At 41.8% G+C, this 14,773-nt stretch overlaps 1 protein-coding gene across 1 annotated transcript in view; it reads left to right on the forward strand.

Moving 5' to 3' along the window:
* Positions 1-2,114, forward strand: part of LOC109921463 (laminin subunit beta-4-like) — a 77,519-nt gene extending 75,405 nt beyond the window's left edge. Inside the window, exon 22 of the mRNA XM_048610584.1 lies at positions 1,672-2,114. Coding sequence (XP_048466541.1) covers positions 1,672-1,811 — 140 coding nt within the window. The 3' untranslated portion in view covers positions 1,812-2,114. The remainder of the gene's footprint in view (positions 1-1,671) is intronic.
* The last annotated feature ends 12,659 nt before the right edge of the window (positions 2,115-14,773 follow it).

The following is a 14,773-nucleotide window of genomic DNA, read 5'->3' on the forward strand; positions in this document are numbered from 1 at the left end:
TACTATCCCTTAAAAATCATAATGTTTTAATAAGGTCTCCTCTCATTTTTCTAAACTCCAATGAGTACAGACTCAATCTACTCAACCGCTCCTCATACAACAATCCGTCCCTACCTAACAAACCATCTCTGAACAGCCTCCAGTGCCACTATATCTTTCCTTAGACAAGGGCCAAAACTGTACACAGTATTCTACGATACCAAGGTGTAGAGCTGGATGAACACAGCAGGCCAAGCAGCATCAGATGAGCAGGAAGGCTGACGTTTCGGGCCTAGACCCTTCTTCAGAAAAAAGTATTCTATGTATGGTCTGATTAGTGCCTTGTATAGTTTTAGCAGGACTTACCTATTTTAATACTCCACTCCTTTTGAAATAAAGAGCAATATTCCATTTGCCTTCCCTATTACCCACTGAAACTGGATGCTAGCATTTTGTCATTCATGCACAAGGACTCCGAAATCCCTGTGCTGCAGCTTTCCACAGTTTTTCTACATTTAAAGAATATTCCGTTCCTCCATATTCCATCTGCCAAGTTTCTGCTCACTCACTTAACCTGTCTATGCCCCTCTGGAGAATTTTTGTCTCATTTTCACTGTTTGCCTTCACATCTATTTTTAACTTTTATTTAACTGCTACATGTCAGAAAAAACTAGACTTTCTTATCATTCCTAATGATATTTTTTAAACTGTAGTATAAACTGTGAAAATGTTTAACTCGTTTTTAGTGAGAGTTCACATGATAACATAATTGTGAAATGAGGATTTTAATCAATCTTCTGCTCATGCATCGAGGGATGGCAATAAACTTTGGTATTGCCAGAACAGCCCACACCCACAAGATTTCTCTCTGAAGAAATCATTCTCTTACCATGTTGAAAATGATCAAACTAGCAATAATTGGCAGCAGTATCAACCTACATTTGACTGATCCCAATAGTTCACTGTGACTAGAAGTTTTCTGTCACACGTAAAGCTTGGACCAAAACAAACAAGTTTTAGAAAGCATACCAAAACTATTTTCTCACCAGTTTGATTGGGACATTTTGTTTATAATGTGGAACATAAGGAGACTTAGATCTAGGAACATGTGTTAAAAGAGCTGCTTACCTAAGATAAAGGATTCCTAGGTCATAAATGGAGCTTAAACAGCAGTGGAGAACTTAAGGCTAAATGTCGGAGATTGGCTGAGAGATGTACCTTAATGGCTGCAGAGGTGCACATTTCTGTGAATCCTGCTGTTCAATCTTTGTTGACAAAAGTTGCAATTATATTCAATTTTCTTTCATGGCGCATCCAAGCTGCTGTTTGAAAAGATGCTGGCATTTTTAAGAGTATAATGCAAATATGTATTACAGAGATGATCGAAGCTTTATTTAAAAGTTTATTAAACATTATTAGCTTTCCAAAGAAAAAGTAATAGCAAACAAAAATGGATGCTTGGCTTTCCAATGGTTTAGGGTATCCTAATATCATGATACAGGCACCATATGAATATCTCTGAAGGTTGAACCATCTCCCATCAGACTGTGACACAGGAAACGCATCACTAATATCAGCAGCAAGTGGGGGTGAATAAAAACTGTTAACCAATAACCTAATAGTGAGAACAATGGATTGTAAGTAAGAGATCTACCTTGCAATATTAAATGATCTTGTTTTCTGCATTTACAGACCTGGAGAAGAAGTTACAAGAGGGATATAAGAAAATAAAAGAGAAAGAAGATTACTTGTCTGACCTTGAACAAAATGTGACCAGCATTAAAAAGTTTATTGATGGGAAAGTCTCTCACTACATTGAATGTTCACCATAGTAAATTTCAGTCTTATCCCTTAATATTATCACTTATCCTTGTAATTTTTAAAATTAGAAGATTTTAAATTTTACATAATATAAAGTATATAGTTCTTTTTCAAAATCCTAACATTGATGTGGAAACGTGATACCTTGTAAATTTTTGCAATGTTTTGCTGTTCACAGTCCAATCACCTGAGTGACATACTACTAATTTTAATATAAACTGAACTTATGTATGTTGTCTCTCCTCGACTATTCATTCATAACATTGATTGTTTGGAGGTTGTAAAGTTACAGATTGTAATAAAAACACTGATTTTGAGCACAAATGCAAATATTTAACTTTACATCTGGTTGCCAGTAAACCATTTACAAAGTCACAAGAAGGAACTTATCCTCAATGCACTGGACTTTTAATCAATTGCGACATCTCTAAACTGACATAATTTCCTTACAAAATTATTCTGTACTTTGGTCTCTTTCTTTAAGGTTACTTATTAACAATCCTTGCAATATTTTTTAATCCACTCATGGTACATGGGCATCACTGGCTGGCCAACATTTATTGTCCATCACTAGTTGTCCTTCAGAAGGTGGTGGTGAACTGCCTTCTTCAACTATTGCAGTCCATGTGCTGCAGGTTGACCCACAATGCTATTAGGGAGGGAATTCCAGAATTTTGACTCAGTGACAGTGAAGGAACGGTGATATATTTCCGAGTCAGGATGGTGAGGGACTTAGAGGGGAACTGGCAGCCAGTGGTATTCCCATGTATCTGCTGCCCTTGTCGTTTTGGATGGAAGTGGTCATGGGTTAAGAAAGTGCTGACAAGGGACTTTGGTGAATTTCTTCCTAATCTATTATATCTCTTTCCTGTTGCCTTTTTTAAAAAACATTTGGCAGCCCACAGTTCACTGGACCAATGTATATGAGGTCACAAATGTAAAATCACGCCCACATCTTTGCCACATGTATGAATGACCACCTGGTGCACTCTGCAGTTGGCCATCCAAAAGTTAAAATCTATCCCTGGGGAAGCTTACTCCAAATATTGACTAAACTATTTTTTAAACAGAAGTTTTGCTATACTGTCTTAAAATACCTTTTGATTAGTTTGAAGCTGCAGTCCTTGTTCTCCTGCTGCAATTTTAACTTTCTCCAATCCTTTAGCAATCTTTCACAATTCTGTAAGATCACCTTGCAGCCACTTTATTTTCATATTGTAAAGCTGAATGCTGGGAATTACCTAAAACACACAAAAACAAAAAAGTATCTGTGGAAACAAAACAGAGATAACACTTCAAATCCAATGACGTTTCAGATCTCCAGCACGTGTAGTTCTTTGTTTTATTTTAGCTGGTTATTTCCTGTTGGGTTGTCCTTCTTCATTACTGAAGCTTCAGATGATCATCAGAAACTCTGGATGAATATAGTTTATAGAAAGTTTCTGTGAAAGTAATAGTGACTGAAAACCCATGAGAGAATTCTCAGTGCAGTTCATTAAAGGCAGACATTGGCATCAATGTATCTATGTGTTGCATTATTCTGGAAGATTTGCTGGCTCTTCCTTTCCACTAGAGGGCAGAAACACTTTGAACAGTTTCACATTCATGGCAATGAATTTTCCCAGGCTCTGAACAACATGGGCAATGCTTAAAATATGGCAAGAATTAGATTCTCAAAACATCGAGACAAACAAGTCCAATTTTCTGTAATAGGGATCAATGGATTGGTGAGAATCTTGCTAATGAGCAGGGAATGACCTATTTGCATGTATTAACATCTCACTATCACATAATCTTACCTCATTTATATGCAGGTTGCTACTTTCTCTGGTAGTAGAGAAGCTAGTTTTTTTATTGCAAAAATATATTTTACTCATAGAGGGTAATCTTTATTTACATACATTGTTAATGAAGCCATTCAGATCTACACTCTCTTTACTTACAGAGAATAAATAAACATTGGTGTTCGCCTTTCTCTATATTTGCAATTAACCTCTTGGCATTTCACTGAGGCAGCATTGGTGGTTTTTCCCCACTGCACCTTGGCGGTAGCTGCCCCAAGCTTTAGTGCATCCCTCAGCATGTAATCCTGGACCTCGGAACGTGCCAGTCTGCAACACTCAGTCGGGATCAACTCTTTCAACTGAAAGACCAGCAAGTTTCGGGCAGACCAAAGAGCGTCTTTCACCCAGTTGATGGTCCTCCAGACACAGTTGATGTTTGTCTCAGTGTGTGTCCCAGGGACCAGACCATAGAGCACAGAGTCCCGCGTCACAGAGCTGCTTGGGACGAATTTCAACAAAATCCACTGCACTTCTCTCCAGACTTCCTTTGCATAGGCACATTCCAGAAGGAGGTGTGTGACAGTCTCGTTCCCCTCCACAGCCGCTTCGAGGGCAGTGTGTGGTGGCACAGAGAATCCGGGCATGCATAAAGGATCTCACAGGCAGAGCCCTTCTCACCACCAGCCAAGCAATGTCCTGGTGCTTGTTGGAAAACTCTAGGGATGAGGCATTCTCCCAAATGACTTTGGCAGTCCGCACAGAGAACCACTCGACAAGATCCACCTTTTCCTGAAGGGTCTAGAGGACACTATGTGCTGACCACTGCCTGATGGACTTGTGGTCAGAGGTGTTTCTCTTCACAAATTTCTCCACAAAGGACAAGTGATACGGGACGGTCCAACTACATGGAGCATTCCGCGGCAACGACCCCAGTCTTATCCTTCGCAACACCGGGGAGAGGTAGAACCTCAGTACGCAATGACACTTGGTGCTTGTGTACTGAGGGTCTACGCACAGCTTGATGCAGCCACACACAAAGGTGGCCATCAGGGTGAGGGTAGCATTGCGTATGTTTCTCCCCACTTTGTCCAATTCTTTATACATAATGATCCTTCGAACTCTGTCCATCTTCAAACTCCAAATAACGTGAAAGATGGAACAAAAACAGAAGTTGCTGGCAAAGCTCTGTAGGTCTGGCAGAATCTGTGAAGAAAAAAATCAGAGTTAACGTTTTGGGTCCGGTGACCCGGTTTCAGAACACAAATGAAGTGAAAGTTGGCCCGGGTGACTGCAGCGGCACAGGTTCAGGGAATAGGCCAGACCTGTGCCATATACAACACTGAGAGTACCTCATACCTGATGACCAGGTTTTTACCTGCAATCGAGAGAGACCAGTGTGCCCATCTGCTTAGTTTCTGCCTCAGTTTGATGACACGCTCCTCCCAAGTTTTGGCGCATGCCTCAACCCCTCTGAACCAAAGCCCCGGCACCTTCAGGTAGTTTGTCCTGATGGTGAAAGGGGTAAAGAATTGGTCGGCCCAGTTCCCAAAGAGCATGGGCTCGCTCTCACCGCGATTTACCTCGGCACCTGAGGCCAGTTCAAACTGGTTGCAGATGCTCACGAGTCTGCTCACTGACAACAGATCTGAGCAGAAAACAGCAACGTCATCCATGTACCTGAGGCTTTGATCCACAGGCTTCCGCTACCTGGAATAGCTACCCCTCTCAGGCTCGCATCCTTCCTGAGGACCCAGCAAAAGTCTCGATACAACACACAAATCAGTCAGGCAGGAGAGAGTGGGCAGCCCTGCCTGACTCCAGGTCTGTTTGGGAAGCTTTCTGATTCCCACCCGTTGATTGAGACTGCATTAACGATGTTGGTGTACAGCAGTTGGGTCCAATTGCAGATACTCTCCCCAAAGCCCATTTTGGAGAGCATATCTCTCATGTACATGTGCGATACCCTATCGAAGGCCTTCTTTTGATCCCAGCTGATTAGGCAGGTGTCCACCACCCCATCCTGCACATAAGTAATCGCATCTGTGAGGAGCATGAGGCTCCCAGCGATCTTCCTGCCCAATACAGTACAGGTTTTGTCAAGGTGAATTATCGATCCTAGAGTAGACCCAGCTTGGTTGCTAATAACCTTAGACAGGTTTTTGTAATCCACATTCAACAATGAAATTCATTTCCAATTTCTAATCTCCTCTCTCTCCCCCTTCTGCTTGTAGATGAGGGTGATGATGCCTTTCCTCATAGATTCACACATGGTACCTGCCTGAAGCATACTGTCATACACCACCAGAAGGTCCTGGCCAATCAAGTCCCACAGAGTGGAATGCAACTCGCCCAGTAAGCTGCCCCTTCCAGGAGTTTTATTCTTTTCAAAGGGCTCAAGGGCCTTGGTCAGCTCATCCTGAGTTAACAGCTGCTCCAGCCTCTCCCGTGTGCTGTCATCTTAGACCTCTGTGATAGAGGACAGGAACGACTGGGAGGCTGTGCTGCCTGTGAGCTTCGTGTCATACAATCTGGCGTAAAAGGATTTGCTAATCCTTAGGATGTCAGACTGCAATGACGTTACCGAGCCATTTTCTTCCTTCAGGCTGCTGAGCACAGAGCTCTCCCTGTGCACCTTCTGGAAGAAGAAACACAAGCGTGTCTTATCCCGCTCCACAAAGCAGACCCTGGACTGGAAGTTTATCTTGGAGGCCTCCAAGGCAAAGAGCGAGGCTTGCTGGCTCTTCACCTCCTGGAGATCCTCCATGACATCGACCTCATTCTCTGCAGCAGGAATAGGTTCTGCATACTTTTCTGGAGTTTTGACAGCTTTCCCCGCCTCTCTCTCACCTTCTGAACACTTTTGAGAATAAAGAACCTTTTGATGTTCCCTTTGACTGTTTCCCATCAGTCCACTGGAGACTCAAAGAGGGGTTTCACAGTTCTCCAACCTGTGCAATCCCTTTTGAGCTCCTCAATGTTTTCTGGGGCAACAGTTTCATGTTTAGCTTCCACGTTCCCTTGCCAGCCTGCTGGTCATCCAGCTTGATGTCGGTGGATCTAAGTGAGAACACTCAGGACACAAAAAGGAAATCGATCTTTGAGCGGACAGACCCATCTGGCCGCGACCAGGTGTACCTGCACTGCGCTCCATCTGCAGGGGTGCTGACAACCTCATGCAGCTTGGCGTCTTTAATCGTTTCCATCAGGAACCTGGACATAGCGTTCAGTTTACTGTCACACTCCCACAGATTGTCCATCCCCATTGATGATGCCGTTGAATTCTGTGGCCATAATGACCAGCCTGGACATAGCCAGAAGCTGCTGCAAGACGGCGAGCCGCTCACTCTTTACCGCTGGGGCATAAACATTAATTAGTTTGAGGGGAGCATTCCTGTTCATAACGTCTGCTACGAGGAGGTGGCCGCCCACCACCTCCTTAACTTCAGAGATGGTAAAGTTGCAGCAGAATACCCAGGCCGGAGGAGCAGCAATCACTTCCCCCCCGACCAAATCGAAGACCCATGGGCCCACAAGCTCAACCGTTTCCTACAGCTGCTGAGGTGCAGGTAGGCCAACATGGAAACAGATCGCTTAGTAGATTTAACGCTGCGCACGTTAATACTCACAGTTTTTAAACCCGTTTCAGATTCGTACTATTGTTAAAACCCCAAGTCCATTTACCCAAGGCCTTATCACTGGGGCAGTCCCTGCATTCTCGTGGTGTTGGACTGATGGGATCTCAGTTTTAACATTTCTGCTAAGACAGCATTTCTGATAGGGCAATACTCACACAGTACTGCACTCAACTGCCATGTTTTAGACATAATTGCGCCACTTACTTTTCACTTGCAAGCCAAGTGATGTAATCCAGAAATCAGCAGTAGCTAATGGGCAGGGGATACTATGTGTCCTTATCCCCAGAGAAGGGGTGGTGGTCATCAGAGTAATTATGGATAAGTAGTAGGAAAGAAAACATTAACATGACTCACGATGAGACTTTCTTCTCACATCCCAATTGCCAGTTATTCCAAAATTTCTTCTGATTTGCAAGCAGTAGAATTGTAATCAAGTCTACTTGCTTAAATCTCTCCAAGCAAAACCCAACCAATGTGGTTTTTCCCTTTCAGATGCACAATAACTGTAAACAGTCCAAACAATGGTAGATATAGTTAGAGGGCAATTTAGAGGTGGGGTATAGTGCAATTCAGGCAGTAGATTTAATTTGATTTGATTTATTACTGTCATGTGTACCAAGGTACAGTGAAAAGTGTTGCCTACGTGCTTCACAGGCAAATTGTACAACATGACACTGGTCTGCTCTATCACGATTTGTGTGGTTTTTACCATGCTGTATGCATGCTGCCTGCACGTATATAGGATGTGCTCTGGTGTAATGAACCATGTCATTCAAAGTAAAAGAATCAAGCTGAGCATTGTTCCTCCTAGCTGGAGGTTCATTTTGCAGTATTAATGGCAATTTTGAGTTCTGACCAAATACTAATTGTTATGGGCTTTACTGCTCAGTCATTTGTAAGGTACTTTTGCATTGCCTATGCAAATCTTATTTGTAACCTATGGTTCTGCCTGTATTTTATGCAATACATCATCAATTATCACAGGTTTTTATTTGTACTAGGCATTGCTGAATGGACATTCTGCAGCAATTTGATAATACTTAAATTCTCACCCATCTCCAACTTCACCTCCATTATCTGTTAAGAATTTTATTAGTGGCACAAGGCCCGTGCCTACCCACTTTTCCATGACTTTGTCCAATATAGTGCATCACCATGGATATACTAAAATAGGTTGTCATTTCTACAAAATGTCAGAATAGACATTCTGATCCCTGTCCCATATCTTCAGATCCCTGACTATTACTTCATTAAATTCACAAGCTTAAGGAGTATTTGCAATGAGGTGTGGTGCTGTCTTTCAATATCACACCGTGATCTGTTCTATAAGCGATTTATATTCTTTATCCATAACTGTGGTTTCCTTTAGCAGCAGCGTTAATTTTTATGAGGAGGGATGAGAAAATTGCAATTGCCAAATAATCTTCTTCTTATTAGCCAGACATCCAAATACAGAGGTCATCTCCTTGGACCTCCTCACAAGAAACTCAAGGTTTCTTCCAAGGAATAGAATAACGTCTGGATCCTGCGAGTTGCAATTTTACCACTTTATGAAATACGAATGCTTCATCATTCTCAATGTCCAAACGCATTTTCACTATTTTCAATCAAAGATGTACTCAGTAATAATTATATTACACTCTGAATGATATTGGTACATACGAATCCTGCAATTTCACAGAGGAGAACCACTCTCTTTGAAGAGGATAACAAATTGTCATTCTTGAATTGAAAGCAGATGCATATTCTTTGAGAGATAGTAGGAACTGCAGATGCTGGAGAATCCGAGACAACAAGGTGCAGGGCTGGATGAACACAGCAGGCCAAGCAGCATCATAGGAGCAGAGAGGCTGACGTTTCGGGCCTAGACCCTTCATCAGAAAAGGGGGAGGGGAAGGGGGTTTTGAAATAAATAGGGAGAGAGTGGGAGGCGGATAGAAGAGGGATAGAGGAGAGGATAGGTGGAGAGGAAACAAACAGGTCGAAGAGGCGGGGATGGGGCCAGGAAAGGTGAGTGTAGGTAGGGAGTTAGGAAGGGGATAGGTCAGTCCAGGGAGGACGGACAGGTCAAGGGGGCGGGATGAGGTTGGTCGGTAGGAGATGGAGGTGCGGCTTGAGGTGGGAGGAGGGGATAGGTGGGAGGAAGAACAGGTTAGGGAGGCAGGGACGAGTTGGACTGGTTTTGGGATGCGGTGGGGGGAGGGGAGATTTTGAAACTTGTGAAATCCACATTGATACCATTGGGCTGCAGGGTTCTTTTTGTTTACTTTGTCTTTGTTTTCCAAATAACGGTTCAGTGTGATACCACACACATTTGAGATATACCCACTATCCAATACAGCACAATTGAACAAATCAGCAACTGAGATACTCCTGGGAGAACTTAAATCTTTGACTACTTACACAATATTTTCTTGCTGTTCGTTCTTATCAAATAGTTGACTCCTTATCCTTGGACAATTCCTGACATAGTGATTTTTAGAGTCACACTGGAAACATCTATTAATTATTCCCTGAGGATTTCTGAGATTTATGCGTTGTTGGCTCTCACCCATTCCAACATTTTTCTTGAATTCAGAAATTTGTTGGAGGCATGGCCCCTATCAAAATGTTTTTCCACAATTTCTTCCTTATACAGATGCCTGCAACCAGGATCCCTTCAACCTACAAGGATTGGTAATCATAGCACCTCTCTATCTCACTGCAGAACTCCCAGACTGCCCTGTGAAGATATCTGGAAACTAAAGTCTACTTAAAAATATTTTAGGATAGCAGCATGATCACAAAATTGAACACTGGCCAAAAACTAAAAGTCTATCTACGCATGAGGTTTGTGTGCTGTCTAACAGCTTAAATGCCAGAACAGACTCTGGAATTTCTAAGATAAAACAAAGAACTGCGGATGCTGAGGAGCTGAAACAGAAACAGAAACAGAAATCACTAGAAAAACTCAGCAGGTCTGGCAGCATTTTTGGACAGAAAACAGAGTTAATGTTTCAGATCCAGTGATACTTCGTTAACATTGCCTTCTCTCCAAAACTGCTGACAGACCTGCTGAGTTTCCCCACCAACCTCTGTTTTTCTTCCAAAATTTCAAGTTTCTAGCCTTTTTTATAATCTCTCAAATGCTATGATATATTTTTCCATGGAATGATGACCAATCTTATCAAATTTATCAAATATTGTTCACATCTCATAGGTATTCAATAAGTCATCATTTTTGGAAACTCTGTCCATAAATCATATTAGACTCTCCAGTCTCTCTTCAGTATCCAGAATTATTGCATGCAGTTTCAAAAATGCTTTATTTTTAATTTTTCTCTTTCCTGGTAAGGATAAGGTCAAAGCCATACCTTGTTTCTTCTTGATAGGAGAAGTGACCCGAATCCACATCTCCACCTCAATCTTCCACTGTAGAGTGGTGGTGGAGGGTTGCTTTTCAGACTGGAGGCCTGTGACCAGTGGTGTGTCACAAGGATTGTGGCTGGTTCCTCTGCTTTTCATCATTTATATAAATGATTTTGATGTGAACATAAGAGGTACGATTAGTAAGTTTGCATATGACACCAAAATTGGAAGTGTAGTGGACACTGAAGATTACCTCAGAATACAATAGGATCTTGATTAGATGGGCCAACGGGCCGAGGAGTGGCAGATGGAGTTTAATTTAGATAAATGCGAGGTGTTGCATTTTGGAGAGGAAAATTAGGGCAGGTCTTATTCACTTAATGGTAAGGTCCTGGGGACTGGTGCTGAACACAAGAGACTTTTGAAGTGGAGTCGCAGGTAGATAGGATAGTGAAGTAGGCATTCAGTATGCTTGCCTTTATTGTTCAATGTATTGAGTATAGGAGTTAGGAGATCATGTTGCAGCTGTACAGGACATCGGTTAGACCACTTTTGGCATACTGTATGCAATTCTGGTCACCCTCCTATAGGAAGGATCTTGAAATGGTTCAGAAAAGATTTATAAGGACGTTGCTGGGGTTGGAGGGTTTGAGCGATAGGGACGCACTGATAGCTAGGGCTCTGGAGCGTCAGAGGCTGAGAGGCAACCTTAAAGAGGTTTATAAAATTATGACGGGCATAGATAGGGTAAATAGACAAGGTCTTTTCCCTGGGGTGGGGGAGCCCAAAACTAGAGGGCTGAGGTTTAATGTGAGGGGGCAAGATTTAAAAAGGACCTAAGGGGTAACTTTTTCATGCAGAGGGTGGTGTGTGTATGGAATGAGCTGCTAGAGGAAGTGGTGGAGGATAGTACAATTACAATATTTAAAAGGCATCTGGATGGGTATATGTATAGGAAGGGTTTAGAGGGATACGGGCCAAATGCTGGCAAATGGCACTAGATTTATTTAGGATATCCAGTCAGCATGGACGTGTTGGATCGAAGTGTCTTTTTCTGTGCTGTACATCTCTATGACTCTATGCTTATGTGGCTCCAATGCCAAAAACACTGGTAGATAATCGTAATTCCTGATCCTGTAACATGACACTGCCATTTTACTTTACAGGTCACTTGGAGATTTGTTTCTGCCACAGACAGGAATTATCTTTCACTGTCTTTAATCGAGAAATAGATCAAGGTTAGTCCTCTGCTATCGTCTTTCACCCACTGCTATCCATATATTGAATCAGGTAGCAAAAGACTCTCAGAGATTTGCAAGGGTTTTATTGTAAATCCAGGTTAGTTTGAGCATCAGTTTTCACCTTTCCCTTCTGGAAATGCCCTACCTAGAAGACAACTCCACTGGGTATGAACCCAACTCTTTTTTATTTAAATAATCCATCACCAAATTAACCAATCACCTGATTAACAAATAAGAACCCAATGCCTGAATTGTAGTTCATCACAGCTTCCTGAACCTGGTAGAGGAATGGTGCATAATAAAGCTGGGGCTCCTCTGAAAGATCAAGACTTATTCAATTTAATTATATGGTGGATATATTGTAAACAGGTGGTGCAAGGAGCACACATGCACTTTATCACAACCCTGTGACATGGAAGCAATGTTAGGAAATGGCGCTGAGGGACTTTTAACTAATATAGGACCAAGGTGGGTGAATAACAGGGGCCAGGCTCCAATATAGCTCCAAATAGGTTCCACCCACCCATGACATGGGTGGTGAGGCAGAGTTAATAGTTGAAGAGGGCTGGATGGCAGCAAGTTGATAGGGCAGATACTCCTGCCCTGACTTCTCTCCCAAAACTCATAATCCCAGCCTGCATCCTGCCTCCACCCCCTATGTTGGCCTTTGCCTGAGGTGTCCAGGATCCCAGCCTCTGCCTCCTCCTCAACCCCTTGTCTGTGATGAAGGTACTGGTGATGATGTCACCACACATGTAACATGGTGATGTCATCACTGTGTGTTTCAATGTTCTGCAGCCTCAGCTGTCACAGACACACCATTGGCCATACCTATACAAGTACACCAGACATATTGCGTTCAGCATAATTACACCATTAATAATGTCACATTTTGAAGACTTTCTGCTTTAATAACACTGAAAAGTTCAAGGCATGACATGTCTCATTGTGTAACATTCCATAGATGCCTGTTGCATCTCATTAATTAGTTTAATGGATTCTTAATAACATGTTTATATATAGAAAACATTTTTTGTTGTAAACATCTATTATACTCAAAGCACATAAAGCTAGTCAACTAGACAGCACAATTGGGACACTTATAGAAAACATCTGTGAAGACAATACTGCCTTTGTTGCTCTGCCCACACAAAAATTTAAAGAAGTATTCCATAAAATACCTTCTGAATATAGTTTAGGGCAAGCTGTCCTTGTTTAGGATTTTTTTCTTCAGTTTTCTTTCTTTATTTTCTCCAGTTAAACATTTGCAAGACTAAAGCCAGTGCCTTAACTCCCATCACAGGCTTTGCTCCCTTAACATTAACTACCTCTCCTCCCTGGCTATAACCCCTAAGGCCACAGTTTACAATGCTCACATTCTGTTAACACCACAAAATTGACAATCAGTCAGATCCCCCTGCCTCCAACCCAGCAGCATTGCATGCCTCCACACTTAGCTCAGCTGCTGAAACTCTAATACATGCCTTTCTTATCTCTAGGGTCAATGGTCTTTTTGGTGTCCTCCCATCCTCCACTCTCCACACAATCTGATTAATCTAAACATCTGCTGCCCTAGGTTATTCTGTAATGTGTTTCATTTGCTCATTGTCCTGTCAATCCTGTTGACCTTAAGTGGTGTCTGGTTCCATGTTACTTCACATTTAAAATTCTTCTCCTTCCCCTTGATTCCCTCAAGTATAAACTGGCTTCTTCTTTCCTGCAGAACCTCCTCACACTCACAAGTAGTTTCCCTCCCCAAGAAATATCCTTTTCTGACTTCAAGTTCTAGTCCACAGTATCACCCTCTCTCCCTTCACCACTTGGTAGCTTTATATCTAATACACGATCCTCTTGTTAAAAATTACTTTTCTAATTATCTCTGCCCTGTCACTTACTCTCCATCTTTAAAACTCACTTCATGCACCATGCGTTTAGTCAGTCATCCAAAACTTTCGTCCTTTGGGTTTATATCTGCTTTCCCCATGTCTTTGCAAAACTATGTAATGTTTTTATATTAAAGACACAGTATTTGCAACACATTTCTGTTTCCCTTTATAATATCCCAAATAGAAGGGGATAAGAGGAAATAATTCTCACTTCAAAGCTAATCACCTGAAATATGAATTAATAAGATTTCATCATCTTCATTCCTACCTACTGTGCAACAAAGTATCTCCTCTCTATGACCTGTTTAAGATTAGTAATTCAATGTTGTGGATTCCATTTTTTAAGCCTATACAATGAAACAGTGCACAGGGTTTCTAACTTTTTGTGCTTTACTTTAACAATGCATACACTTAGCAGGACAAACTTAGGGTTTAATATTTTGCACACGACTAAGTGACTGGACATATGGTAACTTTCAAGTAATCATAAATCAGGAGGGGGAAAGAAATGCAAAAATTCTGGATGACAATTGTTGCTGCAGTTCTTGTCATCACATTTTTTAACATTCTGCCCACGTTATATAGAACCAGTTGAATAATCATGGGAAATAGTTTCATTAATTCCCACAATATTGAAGACTACTTGAAATCCCAGTATGTAAAAGTTACAATTAAATCATTGCAGCACTGGAATATTACAAAGAGCAGAGTGGAGGCAGATGAAGCTTGTCAGACAGGGTGACGTGAGCTTTGCTAAATAACAGGAAATTCAAACAAACATTGCCTAAGTTCCAGACAGAGATAGGAAATCAGAACCTTACCCTGGGAACTCAGTTCCGACAGTTTGCAATCCACAAATCAGATGGTGTATGCCAACTTCATTATTTCTTCATTCTTTGCAAGAAAAGAGAGACCAGATTGAAGTAGAGCTGCATTTCCTTATCATGTACATATGCAGTTGGAGGTGCAAAAACAAATCCAAGATAAATTAAAACGTCTCGTTGCAAATGATTCACAGTTTGGTTCTCTGAACTTGAAGCCAAAATAAAAACTCTATAAATGTCAAACACAGGTCAACA

The sequence above is a fragment of the Rhincodon typus genome, chromosome 22 (genome assembly GCF_021869965.1).
Source record: "Rhincodon typus isolate 14 chromosome 22, sRhiTyp1.1, whole genome shotgun sequence".
Classification (NCBI taxonomy): Eukaryota; Metazoa; Chordata; class Chondrichthyes; order Orectolobiformes; family Rhincodontidae; genus Rhincodon; species Rhincodon typus.